A 17,500-nucleotide genomic window follows, 5' to 3' on the forward strand; every position below is an offset into this window, starting at 1 on the left:
CACTACGGACAATTTTCCAGAGATGCCAATCAACCTACCATGTATGTCTTTGGACCGGGGGAGGAAACCGGAGTACCCGGAGGAAACCCCCGAGGCACAGGGAGAACATGCAAACTCCACACACACAAGGTGGAGTTGGGAATCGAACCCCTACCCTGGAGGTGTGAGGTGAACGTGCTAACCACTAAGCCACCGTGCCCCCAATTAAATTATTAAAATGTCCTTTTATTTGATTTAAACTGATTTTAACTGATCAGCATTTTGTACATTTTGTACATTTTTATTTTTATTTTATTATTATTTATTATAGGCTTCTCTCAGAGGTGAGTGATGTGTTTAAATGGATTTGTTTGGTTTTTGATGAACAAGACTTCTGGAGCAGGTGACGTCTGCCTTGGACTGCATCCTACAGTAAGCTGTTTTTGTGGAATGGATAGTTTTCATTTTCGCTGGTGCTTGGCTGGAACTGGCCACTTGTGCTGATGTATGTGCTGAAATGGAGGCCATTGCGTAACCGCGTATCACTCAGTGGTGGCCGACTGAACATCAGGAAATATACGACAAAAACACTGCTTTAGCACCACAAACCATCAGCAATTCATCCTCCTGATGATGCCATTTACTGGAAATGGAGACACACTGACGTAAGCCTAATGTGAATCCAAAGACAGGAGATGTAAGAGGTTCCTTTGGCCATATAGGTGCAAACGCAGCAGTGTTCCTTACAGCACAGGTGAAAAATAATGATGTTTATTGAACAGATTCTCAGCTACTGAGTTCTGCACTGTGTGACCTTGTTTGAGGACACTGAAGGCAGGTTAAAGGCTCGTTGGGAACACAGCAGAGTTCCAGAAGGCTTGCTGCACACATTCTGGGTCTCTGAGTTTGAGGACACTTTTTAAAGCGAGTAAACAGAGTGTCTATTTTAATAAGAAAATATTACCTTGTTTCAGGAAACTACAGCTGAAACTACAACCAAATTTTCTGGGTTCCTCAGGAGCCCATATGTGTTTCTGCAGATGAAGCAGTGAAACAGTGAATCAGAGTACTGAGAGACCTCAAAGATGAAATTCCCTGAATTAAAAGCTGCTAAATGTACCATAAGGACGCTCCCCAGTGCACGAGCTTTATCCTCGCTGCCTGATGAGATCTTTGATAAATAGCTTATGGAATTGGCCAAAAATTGTTTTAGAGTTTCCATATTCACTTAGATGGTTATAAAAAATAAATTTCCACTTATCCAAACATCTCTTCGTCTTATTCTAGTCATCACTGTCAAGCAATTCATAAATATTAGAGTTTAGCGTTCCTATCTAATATCTCCACCAGCCATAATGCAGTGATATATTTTCACCTGTTTCTTATTAACTGTTTATTATTAGATCAATACATGCATATGGTAAAATAAATAAATAAATAAATAAATAAATAAATAATAGTTGCATCAAACTGTCAGATAATGGCTCTGGACTTAACACTGCTCTACACTCGAGCTGATATCACGCAAATAAATTCATGACTAGTTCTTGAGCGTAACAAAGAGACTCGCCTGTATTTTGGACAAACTAAAGAGCACACGTGTAAACATTCACACAGACATTACTCCTGCTTTAACCGTGTTTTACCGTTCAGATTCCGGCCCACACTTTTATAGCTTGCTGCTGAGTTGGAAAAATCACATCCATCATTGTCCAGTGATGAGATTAATAGTTCATGATGAAGCAAAAGTCAGTGATCCATGCAGAAGGAATGTGATTTAAATTATTCCCACTATTGCAGCTGTAGGCGAGGCTGCTGCTATTTATCGATCATTTACGCATTGGTGTTAACGCTAAGTGTTTCTCTAACTGCTACAAAACCCAGCGGCGGCCATAAAGCAGAAATCTTCTTCTGTACGGCATGTAGAAAAGAAGTGCTTTATAATAATGTCCGCTCTGCATTCTGGGGATGCAGGTTCATGACCTCACTCTCTAATATAGATTGCTTGGGTCTGCAATAAGCTCCAGGCTGCAGGTTGAACCAATAGCGCTGTCCTTTTTTTCCTCAGCACCAGCTTCCTCTCTCTGCGATTAGTTATCCTTGGCTCCTGAGCCTCGGTGGGAGTCGGCTGACAGCATCCATTCATCCTAACAGCAGAAAACAAGAAGTGTGCACTTTTGTGCCATGTGCACAACTGTACACCGAGCTCCCTGCTGGCGGCACCATGGGGTTTTCACGAGCACGGGGAAAAGACACTTATGGATTTAGGATGTGCATCTGCATTGTGGTGATTTTTTTACATTTGTTTTTGAGATTTACAGCTACACAAACATCAGCAATCAACACGGATTCGATTTTGACACGTTGTTTTTTAGGCACTCAAATGTTTCATACGCTTCAGTATTTTTCCTCCATATGTGATCTTTGGTATCATGTAGCAAACACTAGGTGATTTTTTTATTTTTATTTTTTTTTGTATTTTCCTTATGAATCATTTAGCTTCACAGGATGATTCATATGATTCATTTGTCAATTGAATATTTCTTTTCACATGATTCATTTCTTTACAAATTTAGGGAATATTTAAAACTTTCTCAGGTGTGAATTTTGACCCAGATTTTTGCATGATTGATTTTCATGTTAAATTTAAATGGGATTCATTTTTTGCTCGTTGTGGTTTTCTCAAATGATTCCTGATTCTTTTTGCACCTACATGATTTGTGTATTTTTCATTTATGATTACATATTTTTTTACACACACACACACACACACACACACACACACACACATGCACACACGTTTGTCACACGATCACATTTGTTAATTTTCTTTAGAACACATTTTTCTTTTCTTTATAAATTCTTCACTGTAAACGCTCCGACTTTTTTTTACATGCGGCATTTTTCATCCTGTACTTTTCCCCTGCAGAGCTCTTACACTTTTTGCTAGCTCAAGCTTTTTCCTTGTCTCTGATGTCCTTTTCTCGCGTGCCGCTCTCTCAGCCTCCCCTCGGGACGTGTCCATTTTCACACGTCACCTTTCGTTGTTTTGAGTGAGTGCACAGCAGATTCTGATGTTTTTACATTGACGTGACACAGAGGTCAGAAGAACATTAGATTAAAGTGCTTTAGCGTCCAGACGTGCAGCGTAAGAGCTCTTCCTCTTCTCTCTCACCCTCACACCTTTATTATTCTCTCATTTTGGAGCTCAGGAGGCCATAAAGAGCAGAAGACAAGCAGAAAAGTTCAGCCGGAACATTATTCTGTCCTTTTCTCTCCTTCTTTTGCACAGTTCATCCTTCATTATCACTCTGTTGGATTCTTGATCATGATTGGTCAGAGGGTGTTGATTAATTTCTCCCAGGTTCATATTATTGTACTCATTCTAATACGTGATTGTTTCTATAGTAACGGCTCATTCACAGGATAAAAAAAAAAAGTATTTGACACCTAAAGCTGGTCGATTCCATGATGATTTCAGATATTTTTTATTTAAAAACATTCTGCAGTGTCATTGGAAAAGAAAGGTAAAAGATTATCTGTGAATAAGTGTTTATAACCCCTATAACATATATAATTTAGAACAGGAAGTAGCTAGATTTTTTTTTATGAAGTTACGAATACTTACGCAACATGACTGAGCTGTGATTGGTCACTACATATGAGGCGTGGCCATCACAATCCAGATTAGCATTGCATTGGTTTTACTAAAATCCTAAACTCTCCACCGTCAAACTCTCGATATATTTAGTTCACATGTCTCACATATAACCTGCATCTTTTTTTTTCTCTTTGTATAAAATATTCAATAATCAAACCCGGTTCTTCTTTGACTTCACGTTCACAATATGTTTATGTGCAGCAGCTTATAAACTCGTTAAGATGCTTTTCTTCATCACTTAACCCTCGTAGATGTCATCAGTTATCCAACACTCTAACGAAGAATACGTGAAGATCCATTCTGTAGAATGTTTTAATCGCAATTTCAGTTAATTTTTGTTGGCATTTTAACACGTTCTTTGGCACGTAAACTTTCTTTTTAAATCAGCGGTGTAACACCAATTATTTTGTCTACAAGAAAACCTTTGATGCTGAAAACCCTCTATTTTCAATATCCATTTGCTTTTCTGCAGCTGAAAATAATTGCTTTAAATGTTGAAGGAAGAAGGACCGGACATGCCTGGCTGCAGGCCTTCGTCTCTCAAGAAGTGATAATAAGGCAGTAGCTGATGAGCAAATAAAACACGAAACACTATGAATAAATCAGCGATCAATTATGTACGTTTGCTATTGTCTGTAGCATTGTTGTTGTTGTCGCAGTTTATCTAGCCGAAGCTTGCTGCTGCATTTTAGCACGTAAGCACAAGGAGAGCGCTAATGGACGCCGTGCGAGAGAAGACGCAGTTAGACGTGTGTAGGTTAATGACTGGAAGTGTGTTTTTGTGAAATTATAGCACAGCAGACCTGGGGTAAGTGTAACTGCATACTAATGCACTAAAATCAGAGGAATGGGTCCAGATCTTCTGCCATGTACAGTATATGTTCAAATGTGTTTATTTAGTGCTGAAGGTTAGAGCAGTTTTAAAAGTTTGTTCTAATTCTTTCTGCAAGACTCTGAGAAGTGTGTTTGCAGCTTTTGTAGTATAACTGAAGATAAACTAAAGGTCCATTATTAGTATTACATATCAGCAGCATCTTATATATTATTGTTTCTATAGCAACAGCTCGCTCACAGGGACGTGTACGAGCTTCAACTTTAACACTTTAAGTGAGAACAGGAAGTAACTTGTTTCTCAGACTTTCCACATTGAATCCAATTCTAAACAGTTCATATGTGTGAAGTTTTTTTCATGAATAAATGAAACTAATTGGAACAACAGACTCTGGACCATGCTGTGATACAGAAATGCTCTTCATTCACCTGTAGAAGGTTTCAGCAGAGTGAACTGTAGTGTAGATGTTTTGTTCAGTGTCCTTGAGTCAACAGACTAAGGAATTATTTAACACAATCCAAACCTTAAATCCTTTAAAGAGTCCAAAAATTCTGAGTTCACACCCGGAACCCTGCTGGTGTGGAGGTGACACATGTCATGAGAATTGAAATGTGACATGCAGCATAGTATAATATAGTGTAGTGTAGTGTAGTGTAGTGTAGTATAGTATAATATAGTGTAGTATAGTGTAGTGTAGTGTAGTGTAGTATAGTATAGTATAATATAGTGTAGTATAGTGTAGTGTAGTATAGTATAATATAGTGTAGTATAGTGTAGTGTAGTATAGTATAATATAGTGTAGTATAGTGTAGTGTAGTATAGTATAATATAGTGTAGTATAGTGTAGTGTAGTATAGTATAATATAGTGTAGTATAGTGTAGTGTAGTATAGTATAGTATAGTGTAGTATAATAAGGTATAGTATAGTGTAGTGTAGTGTAGTATAGTGTAGTATAATATGGTGAAGTGTAGTGTAGTATAGTGTAGTGTATTATAGTATAATATAGTGTAGTATAGTGTAGTGTAGTATAGTGTAGTGTAGTATAATATAGTGTAGTGTAGTGTAGTGTAGTATAGTGTAGTATAATATGGTGAAGTGTAGTGTAGTATAGTGTAGTGTAGTACAGTGTAGTATAATATACTGTAGTATAGTGTAATGTAGTATAGTGTAGTGTAGTATAGTGTAGTGTAGTATAATATAGTGTAGTGTAGTGTAGTGTAGTATAGTATAATATAGTGTAGTATAGTGTAGTGTAGTATAGTGTAGTGTAGTATAATATAGTGTAGTGTAGTGTAGTGTAGTATAGTATAATATAGTGTAGTATAGTGTAGTGTAGTATAGTGTAGTGTAGTATAATATAGTGTAGTGTAGTGTAGTGTAGTATAGTATAATATAGTGTAGTATAGTGTAGTGTAGTGTAGTATAGTATAGTGTAGTGTAGTGTAGTGTAGTATAGTGTAGTGTAGTGTAGTATAATATAGTGTAGTGTAGTGTAGTGTAGTATAGTATAGTGTAGTGTAGTGTAGTGTAGTGTAGTGTAGTGTAGTATAGTATAGTGTAGTGTAGTGTAGTGTAGTGTAGTATAGTATAGTGTAGTGTAGTGTAGTATAGTATAGTGTAGTGTAGTGTAGTGTAGTATAATATAGTGTAGTGTAGTGTAGTGTAGTATAGTATAGTGTAGTGTAGTGTAGTGTAGTGTAGTGTAGTGTAGTATAGTATAGTGTAGTGTAGTGTAGTGTAGTGTAGTATAGTATAGTGTAGTGTAGTGTAGTATAGTATAGTATAGTATAGTCTAGTATAGTATAGTATAGTATAATCTAGTCTAGTCTAGTCTAGTCTATTATAGTCTAGTATAATCTAGTCTAGTCTAGTCTAGTATAGTCTAATATAGTATAGATTTGTAACTGGTGTAAAGCTGGTGTGACTTTCAGGGATTCTCCTTGATTCTGATAAATTAAGTTATGGCGCTGAGAGAAGGTTAAACACTACAGTGTAGGTGTTAAAGTGAGTGTAGATGTGTGAATCCTGACACCAGTCTCAAGCTGACTGGAATCTGCTTCACTCCAGATGGTTTGATGTTTGATTGAGACAGATTAGTGTTAGTGTTGTGATCACATTCACCATCAAGCCGAGTGCTAAATTTACAAATAGAATAGAAAAATCGACAATCACTTGACTTTAAAATGTGAAAATGGAATACATTTATCATGCATTTATTGCATCACTCCCTGTCTTGTGTAGTCCATCTCTTTTGCAATCACGTCTTGCGTTCCGATCGCATGGCTCCGAGGACCGGATGACCTCCTGGCTCCTCGCTACGCTGCCGTGCCATTCGTCTACATCTCTTATTCCCTTTGTAGACAAAAGGAGTGGGTGAGCGAGAGAGAGCGGGAATGAGAGATCAGTGCCTGGGAAAGAATAATGTCCTTCAGAGAGGTTGAGGCATCTGTTCCTCTCTTCATCTGTTCATCTGTTCATCTATTCACACTACGTTTATTTTATGTCCTGAAGAGAAAAATGAGGACACAACTATCATAAGAACCTTGCAATATTATTAACAATGCATAAGCGCTCAGAGTCACAGGAGGAAAATTGCTATGAGAACAGATGTCACGGCAGGATCCAGGAAACACGCTCGCCGCCTTTCAAAGTCAGCTACTGAACTTAATTTAATCTGCACTTCCTATGTTCGCCATTATTTTGAGGCGCTTCAGAACAGATCCAGAGCTGTGTTAGTAGAAAATGCTGAACAAAATTAAATGGTCAAAATAAATAAATAAATAAATAAATAAATAATAAGGCCAGCACCTGGACAAGGACTCCCAGGCTGAAGAGAAAGATAAAGGCTTCTTGTGCAGTTAGGCGAGAAAATGACCAAGCTAGCATCAATGTCACTCCAAGGTCAGAACTTTAGGCAGATAAGTAAGAACAAGATCAGACACTCAACACGCATCACTCAACACTCAGGATTCGCTATCACAAATAGAAAATGCAGGTTCTACCAGAAAAATGAATAACACACCATGAGCACCATCAGATAACTGGATGATGATTAAGAGGATCACTGGTTTGATCACCAGCCATAAATGTCTCTCTCTCTCTCTCTCTCTCTCTCTCTCTCTCTCTCTCTCTCTCTCTCTCTCTCTCTCGACCGCTTTGGACCACTGGACCAGCCTGACCCTGATTCTGGTCACAGTCTCCTCACTATGAGGTGTTCACTGCTGCTGAAGATGGTCTACATGGGATCGCTGTGGTTGTTACCTCTTAGAAATGAATCTATTTTAAATTAATTTATAATTTTTCTGTAAAGCTGCTTTGTGACCGTGTCAATAATTTAATAGGGAGCACGGTGGCTTAGTGGTTAGCATGTTCACCTCACACCTCCAGGGTTGGGGGTTCGATTCCCGCCTCTACCTTGTGTGTGTGGAGTTTGCATGTTCTCCCCGTGCCTCGGGGGTTTCCTCCGGGTACTCCGGTTTCCTCCCCCGGTCCAAAGACATGCATGGTAGGTTGATTGGCATCTCTGGAAAATTGTCCGTAGTGTGTGATTGTGTGAGTGCATGAGAGTGTGTGTGCCCTGCGATGGGTTGGCACTCCGTCCAGGGTGTATCCTGCCTTGATGCCCGATGACGCCTGAGATAGGCACAGGCTCCCCGTGACCTGAGGTAGTTCGGATAAGCGGTAGAAGATGAATGAGTGAGTGAGAGAGAATTCTAGGCCAGAAAAATGAGTAATAATTGAGTTAGTGGATTATAAAAATGAGATATGAAAGACAAAAAGAACAAAATGCTCTACTTAATAAATGTTATATTGTGTTAAAAAGAATAAATAATGACATTAGCACTTAAAAAAAAAAAACTTTTGCATCTACAAAAAATCTACATAAAAAAAATCTACATAAAAGTATGGAACAAAATAATTGTACTTTTGGCCTATTTTATAATGATTCTTAATGTTTATTATTTTATATCTATTTTTCTGTCTAAATCTTTAAAGTTGAGTTAAAATGCTAAAAAAATTTAAGATTAAAAAAAAAAAATTCTAAGATTTTTATTTCTTTGTTTACATTAAAGTTAAATTGGGAAATAAAAGCCATGATGTAGAGCGTCGAGGTTGTGTGTAATCCTGCCCTCAGCCTACAGGTGGCACCGAGCCGTTATTAAAGACACCAGCAGGCGAAAGTGAGGAGAAATGATGGTTATTCAATTTATTATCATGTGTTTAATTAGTTAATTAAACACCACAACAGGAGTAAAGTCACAGATCAGCTTCAGTGAGGAGACACAGGATATAAATCAGAATAATCACCACAGCGAAGGGTTAAATCCTTTAGGTCTGAAGAGTTCCTCAGTTGTTTAATTATATTTTTATAGTTTCCTCAACTTACAATATGGACCTGGTTTGGTTTGATTTATTAATGAGTTGAAATAAGACGTGAAATAAAAATAATATTTTTAGCTTTAAATATACACAGAATATGACCACAGGTTTATTTATTTGTTTGTTTGTTTATTTTTACATATATGATTCCTTCACATTCATGAATATATTTATTAAAATAGATATTGAAGACTCTGAATTCTACACTATTTCTATTCCACTATATAAAGTTCACACTTTTATTTATTATAAAACAGTTAGGGGGGCACGGTGGCTTAGCGGTTAGCACGTTCTCCTCACACCTCCAGGGTCGGGGTTCGATTTCTCCCCGTGCCTCGGGGGTTTCCTCCGGGTACTCCGGTTTCCTCCCCCGGTCCAAAGACATGCATGGTAGGTTGATTGGCATCTCTGGAAAATTGTCCGTAGTGTGTGATTGCGTGAGTGAATGAGAGTGTGTGTGTGCCCTGCGATGGGTTGGCACTCCGTCCATGGTGTATCCTGCCTTAATGCCCGATGATGCCTGAGATAGGCACAGGCTCCCCGTGACCCGAGGTAGTTCGGATAAGCGGTAGAAGATGAATGGATGAATGAATAAAACAGTTAGTATTATTTTACAGAAGAATGCAGAAAAATACCTTTTTGATAACGGTCTCAGACGTCTGGACCCTAAAATAAATTATTAATGTAATTCTAATAAAATAAACTTCAGCTTAATAAAAATAATATTAATATTAAATTAAACATTATAAAAATGCCAGCCTCTTCTTACCCATCCAGTGTGCAGTAATGAAACAGATCAATAAACTTATTCATTAAGATAAATATTACCTTACTGTGTATGTTTACTCCACGGTGGGAGTTTAGCATAGTTTGGATGAATAGGATTATTTTCTAGCAGAAATATTTGCTCTTTTAACGTTGACACTGTCCGTGTAGCCGGGCGGGTTAGCTAGCTAGTTCAGCTGATGCGGTTTGTTGACGACTTTTATGTCACTTTTAAGTTATAAAAGATATTTTATAGTTGTTGCGCTCGATGTCCTGGAGTTCAGCGTCTTCACTGCTGCAATCCTCTCTCTGACTTTTGGAAATCGATGCACTTTAATTTCTGAAATCCAGTTCGTTTCTGACCCAAGGAGAAAATCCAATATCTAAACAATGCTATCCTAATTTTAATTTGGGAAACACAACTTTAATTAATGTGCACAATGGCTTAGTGGTTAGCACGTTTGCCTCACACCTCCAGGGTTGTGGGTTCGAATCCCGCCTCCTCCTTGAGTGTGTGGAGTTTGCATGTTCTCCCCGTGCCTCGGGGGTTTCCTCCGGGTACTCCGGTTTCCTCCCCCGGTCCAAAGACATGCATAGTAGGTTGATTGGCATCTCTGGAAAATTGTCCGTAGTGTGTGAGTGTGTGTGTGTGTGTGTGTGCCCTGTGATGGGTTGGCACTCCGTCCAGGGTGTATCCTGCCTTGATGCCCGATGACGCCTGAGATAGGCACAGGCTCCCCGTGACCCGAGGTAGTTCAGATAAGCGGTAGAAGATGAATGAATAAATGAACGAACTTTAATTAAAGCTACGGGTCACATAAAAGAGGCAGACTGAAGAGACGAGGGTTCTCGTAGGGTTATGAATGATGTTTACCATCAACTCCACATGTTTCAGGAACAGAGACGTCTGTTAGTTTACTTTCATTATGTTTTCTTTGTATCCACAATCACAATCAACCCAACCTCGAGTCTGCCGTGTTCTCCGAGCGAGGCTCACCGAGCAAGGCTCTCCACCGCACTCCAATTTCAATTCTATTATATCAATGTAGAGACGTGTATAATAAGTCTGGCTGTTCTCAGACACGTCCTGAATCTCTCCGCGGTCTCTGTTGACTCACCCGAGCATCAGTTCCGACATCACGGACGGCGGATAGCATTTCAGAAAAAAACAAAACAAAAACATTTCCATAGAAAAAATAAAAATAAAACAAGGGCACACAACTAGCCAGAACCCCTGGAGTTTCACTCAGACAGAGAAACTGATGAAATATGATGACATTTTCCTCAACAAATACCTGTAAACTGAAAGAAAAAGAATTTATCCAAAAGGTTTTCTTTGGGTTGTTACTGGCTCTCCTTCTTAAAAAGAATCTACTTGGAATCTTTTTTAACATGTCTGCTATAGGGCTTCACATAGAAGCCTAAAGGATACTTGACAAGGAAGAAAAAGGTGATAAATAAAGTGAATGTAGCTGCTAGCAGCGATTAAGGGGCCAAGCACTTTTTGGGTCTCCAACATAAAACCCAAGACTGAAGAAGACCAAACATCAGAGCTTGTTCTTGACAAGCTAAACAAAAACTGATGGCAGTCTTTCAAGCCAGAGCTGAGATTTCGCTTCACTTCCTGTGAAATTCATTTGTATGTTATGGATGAAGCTTCACACATATCAAATATCCAAGACAGGAGCTCTGTTGAGGTTCATCTCATGGTGCTGTGATCCAGATTTGGTGATAATCGAACAAACCTTGTAAGAGAAGAAGTGAGAAACGTGATGAGAAATGAACATGATGGTATTATATCGAAGAGACGTGTGCAGAGAAACGCTCTACATAAACAGGTTAAAGAATAAATCAAGGGAAAATGTGTTTCTGTACATAACACATGGTGAAGGAGTCTCCAGCGTGAGCTCTGTGTACCAGTCGAAGGGAAAACTGGAAGCACATCTTCAGCACAGAGTTTACATTTCGTTGTGGTTTCTATGGTAACATGACGAGGATAGAGAGTAAAGTTCGGCTGGTGAGTGTAAGACCGTTCCTAGCTGCTATAACATAAGTGTCAAAAGGAACCAAAATCTTTTCTATAAAATATAAACAGCATGACTGAAAAAATGAGAAACGTGAGAAATAAAGCAATCTTTCAGCTGTTCAAACAAATAAAGGCTACTTGAGTATCGTAGCGCCCCCTTGTGGATCAGTTGAGTTTAAAGAGGTCCAAGAGGAGCTTCTTAAACCATTAGAGCTGATAGCAGCTGCATTGATGATGACATCATTCATCATTCCTCCTCTCTGTCCATCTCAGTCTGTGTGTCTGTGAGATCCAGTGTCTCGCTTTTACTGTTATTTAAACCTGCAACACCTCTCTCTCTCCCTCTCTCTCTCTCTCTCTCTCTCTCTCTCACACACACACACACACACACACACACACACTGCTTAAAGCTGTACAGCGCCTGCGCTGAGAGCACGCAAGTGAGAGAAAGCGAGAGAGCAGAGAGAGGGAGGAGGGAAGGAGACGGAGAGAGCGAGGAGAACAGAACAGAACGATAAGAAACACACAGAGCACACGGAGAGCAAAAGAGCGAGAGATGAAATTCCTGGGCGCCGTCTGCATCCTTCTCTTCCTGCCTGATTTCAGCCTCAACAGCAGGTCAGTGCAGATTTAATGATTCTTTATTTTCTGTTTTTTTGTTTGTTTGTTTGTTTCTTTCTTTTTTAATTGCGTACTCTGCATTCCAGATCTATGTCTGGGTATTTTTTTTGGGACACACACTCACACACACACACACACACACACACACACACACACACACACACACACACTGACTGCGTGCATGACGATGATGATCATGATGATGATGATGATGATGATGATGATGATGATGATGGTGGATTCCATTCATCTCTGAGATGTTGTGGAATGATCCTGATCTCCTGGAGATCTGATCACAGATCAGCGGCTTAACTTTTCCATCCTGATTTTATCCGGACTGTGAATTTGTGTGTGTGCGTGTGTGTGTGTGTGTGTGTGTGTGTGTGTGTGTGTGTGGATATATGCGCTTGTTCTCCTGGAACAGAGACAAGGTTACATACAGAGTGAATATTTTTCTTCTTTCTTTTCCTTCTACAGCTCAATGAGTAGCGATTCATTAAATCCTTTTTTTTTTCTTTTTTTTTTCATTCTTCTCTTTCTTCTTCTCCTCCGATCCTCTGGAGGATGATATATTGAAGAGAAGACGCTAATTAGGCGATCGGAGAAGACTTTAGCGTTGACTTTGGTCCTCGGGGACATGTCATGTCCTGTATTGGGACGAATCCAAAGGAGCGAAAGACTAAAACAGTGCAGATGAATGAATTGTGGCTGGTTTGGAGGGAGGGGTCGGGAAAGTGCCGCTGCATCCTGACGAACAGTTTCAGTTCATGTGTCTTGTAATCTGGTGCTTTCGCAGCTATTTGTATGATTTACACAGAATTTATCGATTCTCTGAGATTTTTTTTATTCTTCTGCACCTTTATAGATTTTTTTTATTAGACCTATATACTGTTTATATATCTACAGTCATCTACTATTATATCTAATACCAGAAAAAATATATTATATATTTATGTATATATATATTTTTGGTTTAAGATACAAAACAGTTTATAGACAGATAACATTTACAAAACAATGTTGTTAAGGAAAAAGCTTTAATATTTAAACAATAGATTATTTGGAAATGTAAATTCTCGCAATATTATAACTTGCTTTTGACGGAGAGACCGAAATGTTTACTGACGTGTTTAAAGCAGCATGTGGACACGCCGGAGGACATAATTAATACGTTATAGTTTCTATAGCAACAGCTCTGCATGTACGGATAAAAAATGTTTGTATTCCGATGATGATGCTGAGCGAATAATCAGCTGGTGAGGGAGCGAGTGTTTATAGCTGCTATAGCGTAAGTGACAACAGGAAGTCGTTTCACAGACATAATAGGAATAAAAGTCTTCAGGACGCTGCTGTAGGAAGTTCATTTAGTGTTTTATGGCTCGTAGGCTCTTATATACTCTACATTAAGTCTTGTGTGAGTCTGACACAGAGCCTTGAGCCTCACAGTGAACTCAGGAACGCATGAAGAACATCAATCCATCATCATCTACCATCACCATCATGTGTTCTTTACAACACCTGACACTGAGGATGTGAACCTCATAAGAGCTGTAATAACCTTCAACATGCTCATAAACCATAAACAGATGAGTTATTATCAATTATTAATAACGAACACCTGCTGATAAACTATGCATGCGTCATTAATATAGATGAAGTAACTTATTGATAACAAACCAAATGTACTCTGGTTGGGTAAAGACTCATTATATGACTCATCATCCTGATGGAATCCAGCGTTCATCTGTGTTGGCGTTACAAAAAAAAAAGAGGAGAAGGATAAGAAGAAAAAGAAGAAGAAGAAGAAGAAGAAGAAGAAGAAGAAGAAGAAGAAGAAGAAGAAAGCTCTTTTTCCTGCATTCACACCTCTTCCATCATCAGCGCTGATGTTATTTATCTTTTTGTTCAGTTTAACACCAGAGTGGATTATTTTCCCTGAACAGCAAAAGTAACAGAGACTATATGTGTTTTTATTTATTAAAGAACAACACAATGCACTTTATCTATTTAATGTTATGGAGAATTTGTTCTCGCTTAAATTATAGCAGCTATAAACAGTCTTAACCTCACCGGAGTCTCTTTATTGTCTCTTAAACAAAATGCAACTTGTGTAAAACTTCACAGTTTCACGTCTGACTGTTACAGAGATCTGACGCTGGAGACTCCTTCCACACATCAGACACAAACACACACACATTCCAACGATTTGTAGTTTATCGTCGTCAGAGCGTGCGCTGTACACGTTCATGCGATGTTGCTATAGAAACCAGACCTTATTAGAAAGGGTATGTTATTTCTGCGCTACTGACAGAAAACCTTCCGACCAATCAGAAGCTGAAAGCGACTTCCTTCACCTTCAACACGGTCGTGAACTTCTTTTATTCAAATACCTCAGGCTCACGTCAGCATCGTTGGAGCTCACCTTCACTCCATCGTTTCACCCGTCACTCCTTTTTATTTCCGCTCGCTCGCACGCACACCCGCAGCACCTCCCGTGGGATCTCACGTTCGCTGTGATGACTCCAGCTTTGATGTAGACGAAATCCTGGCAGCCTCCTCTGGCAAAATCCCTCCACTTCACTGCATCGCTTGTCAGATATGAAATGAGAAATGAAGCGATATAGATGTAGCAGTCGTTAAACTCAACAGATAAACGTGAGGTGATGCGACACGGCCACCCATTCTGTCGGTATTTCACTGGTAAAAGAAGCCACGGTGTTTATTTCCATCCTTAAAGTTAGGAGACAATGATGACGTGACGGTCGTCACCCGGACAGAGCAGCTCACCACACGCCGCTTCTTAACGACCTCGATGCTTACGATAACTTCTAAAGCGTTCCGTTTTGGATTCTGACACAAGTCAGACCTCGATGTGATGTTTTATTGTTGTTATGGCAACCACATGTAAATGCTCGATTGACGCGGCCTGTAAGCGAACGCCGTCACAGCAGGAGAGTTCACTCCGGTGAAAGCAGCCAAAAGCTGAGCGAAGGGACTTTTTGCTCGTTTCTGAGATAATTAAATCCTGGCTCGGACTTTCATGTCGTGGTCCTTGGAGGATTCGGTTTGCATCTTCACACACCTTTCACTTTCACACTAAATTTATTCCACTTTTTCTTTATTAGTTTAGTTTTCTCATCAGATCTCATAAATGTCTGTTGAGTTTGTGCATTCAATTTAAAACAGAAACAATTCAAACCTTTAAGAACCTCAAAAAACTCCTCGTTCTAGCAAAAAAAGAGAATAAAACAAATAAAAGAAAGAAAGAGAAAGAGATTCCGTGAGAAAATGTTTTAGAAGCTAAGAACCCTTCATTATCTAATGAACCCTTGGAAGAAATGCAGAGTTTTCATTCTGGTTCTTTCTCCTTCTTGGCAGTTGATAGTAAGGCTTCAGTTCACTGTATTGTCGAGGTTTCTTAGCTCCTTATAGGAAGTCTTTCTGATGGGAAAAGACGTTGTTCATAGATCATTCAAAGCAAAAACAACAACCACAACAACAACAACAACAACAACAACAACAATAATAATAATAATAATAATAATAATAACAACAACAATAATAATAATAATAATAATAATAATAATAATAAAAATCCTAGCAAAAACAATAGGTTTCCAGCGCTTCGCACTTGAACCCTAATAATAATAATAATAATAATAATAATAATAATAATAATAATTGAACCCTTTGAAATCCAGAATCTATCTCTTAAAATGTTCGAATCTAGAGCTCTTGTAGGTTCTGCTGAACGTCTTCTTAAATGTTCTGCATGTCTGTGAGAAAGGGTTCTGGGTCAGACCTAATTTTGGAAGCTAAGAAACGCTTAAAGCTGATTTCTGAAGAACGAATAAACTCTGATCTCTTTAGGACTCTGCACAGGTTCTAGATGTAAAGTAGAAAATACTGAGCAGTAATTAGGAGTTTGTAGACCAGTTACTATACACACACACAAAAAAAGAAAAAATAATACATTCTTTATTTGTACAACAGATAAGTAAAGATTCTTAGGTTCCAAAATACGATTTGATGTGGAACAAGGAAACAGGGTTAGGGTTCTTCATTCTCTTTATAGATGAATAAACAGTTTTGCTCTTAAATGAGGTACAATTTTAAAACACACTGCAGTGATGGCATGAGGACAAGAAATTCACATTGTTTTGAAATCATCAGATAAATCTTCGTCTTTGACGTTTCTGACCATGTTGTTTTTTATTTGTGTGTATTTTGTGCTCTCTGTTGCTTAGTCATAAGCCAAATTGTCTCCGAGGCCCTCTAGTGGCTGCCCGCTGCTGGCCAATGGGATCACATCCATTTCTCCATCGGATCGACTCATCTGACCATTCATTCATTCATTCATTCATCTTCTACCTCTTATCTGAACTACCTCGGGTCACGGGGAGCCTGTGCCTATCTCAGGCGTCATCGGGCATCAAGGCAGGATACACCCTGGACGGAGTGCCAACCCATCACAGGGCACACACACACACTCTCATTCACTCACGCAATCACACACTAGGGACAATTTTCCAGAGATGCCAATCAACCTACCATGCGTGTCTTTGGACCGGGGGAGGAAACCGGAGTACCCAGAGGAAACCCCCGAGGCACGAGGAGAACATGCAAACTCCACACACACAAGGTGGAGGTGGGAATTGAACCCCCAACCCTGGAGGCACTAAGACACCATGCACCTTAATTAAAGTTGTGTTTCCCAAATTAAAATTAGGATAGCATTGTTTAGATATTGGATTTTCTCCTCGGGTCAGAAACAAACTGGATTTCAGAAATTAAAGTGCATCGATTTCCAAAAGCCAGAGAGAGGATTGCAGCAGTGAAGACGCTGAACTCCAGGACATCGAGCGCAACAACTATAAAAGATCTTTTATAACTTAAAAGTGACATAAAAGTCGTCAACAAACCGCATCAGCTGAACTAGCTAGCTAACCCGCCCGGCTACACGGACAGTGTCGAGCTGTTCACCTCGTCAACGTTAAAAGAGCAAATATTTCTGCTAGAAAATAATCCTATTCATCCAAACTATGCTAAACTCCCACCGTGGAGTAAACATACACAGTAAGGTAATATTTATCTTAATGAATAAGTTTATTGATCTGTTTCATTACTGCACACTGGATGGGTAAGAAGAGGCTGGCATTTTTATAATGTTTAATTTAATATTAATATTATTTTTATTAAGCTGAAGTTTATTTTATTAGAATTACATTAATAAGT

At 38.9% G+C, this 17,500-nt stretch overlaps 1 protein-coding gene across 3 annotated transcripts in view; it reads left to right on the top strand.

Moving 5' to 3' along the window:
* The first annotated feature begins 12,020 nt into the window (after nucleotides 1-12,020).
* Nucleotides 12,021-17,500, top strand: part of luzp2 (leucine zipper protein 2) — a 91,297-nt gene continuing 85,817 nt past the window's right edge. For all 3 annotated transcript variants that reach the window (XM_060878519.1, XM_060878520.1, XM_060878521.1), the window contains exon 1: nucleotides 12,021-12,262. In XM_060878519.1, coding sequence (XP_060734502.1) covers nucleotides 12,201-12,262 — 62 coding nt within the window. In that variant the 5' untranslated portion in view covers nucleotides 12,021-12,200. The remainder of the gene's footprint in view (nucleotides 12,263-17,500) is intronic.

This window comes from Tachysurus vachellii, chromosome 9 (genome assembly GCF_030014155.1).
Source record: "Tachysurus vachellii isolate PV-2020 chromosome 9, HZAU_Pvac_v1, whole genome shotgun sequence".
Taxonomy (NCBI): domain Eukaryota; kingdom Metazoa; phylum Chordata; class Actinopteri; order Siluriformes; family Bagridae; genus Tachysurus; species Tachysurus vachellii.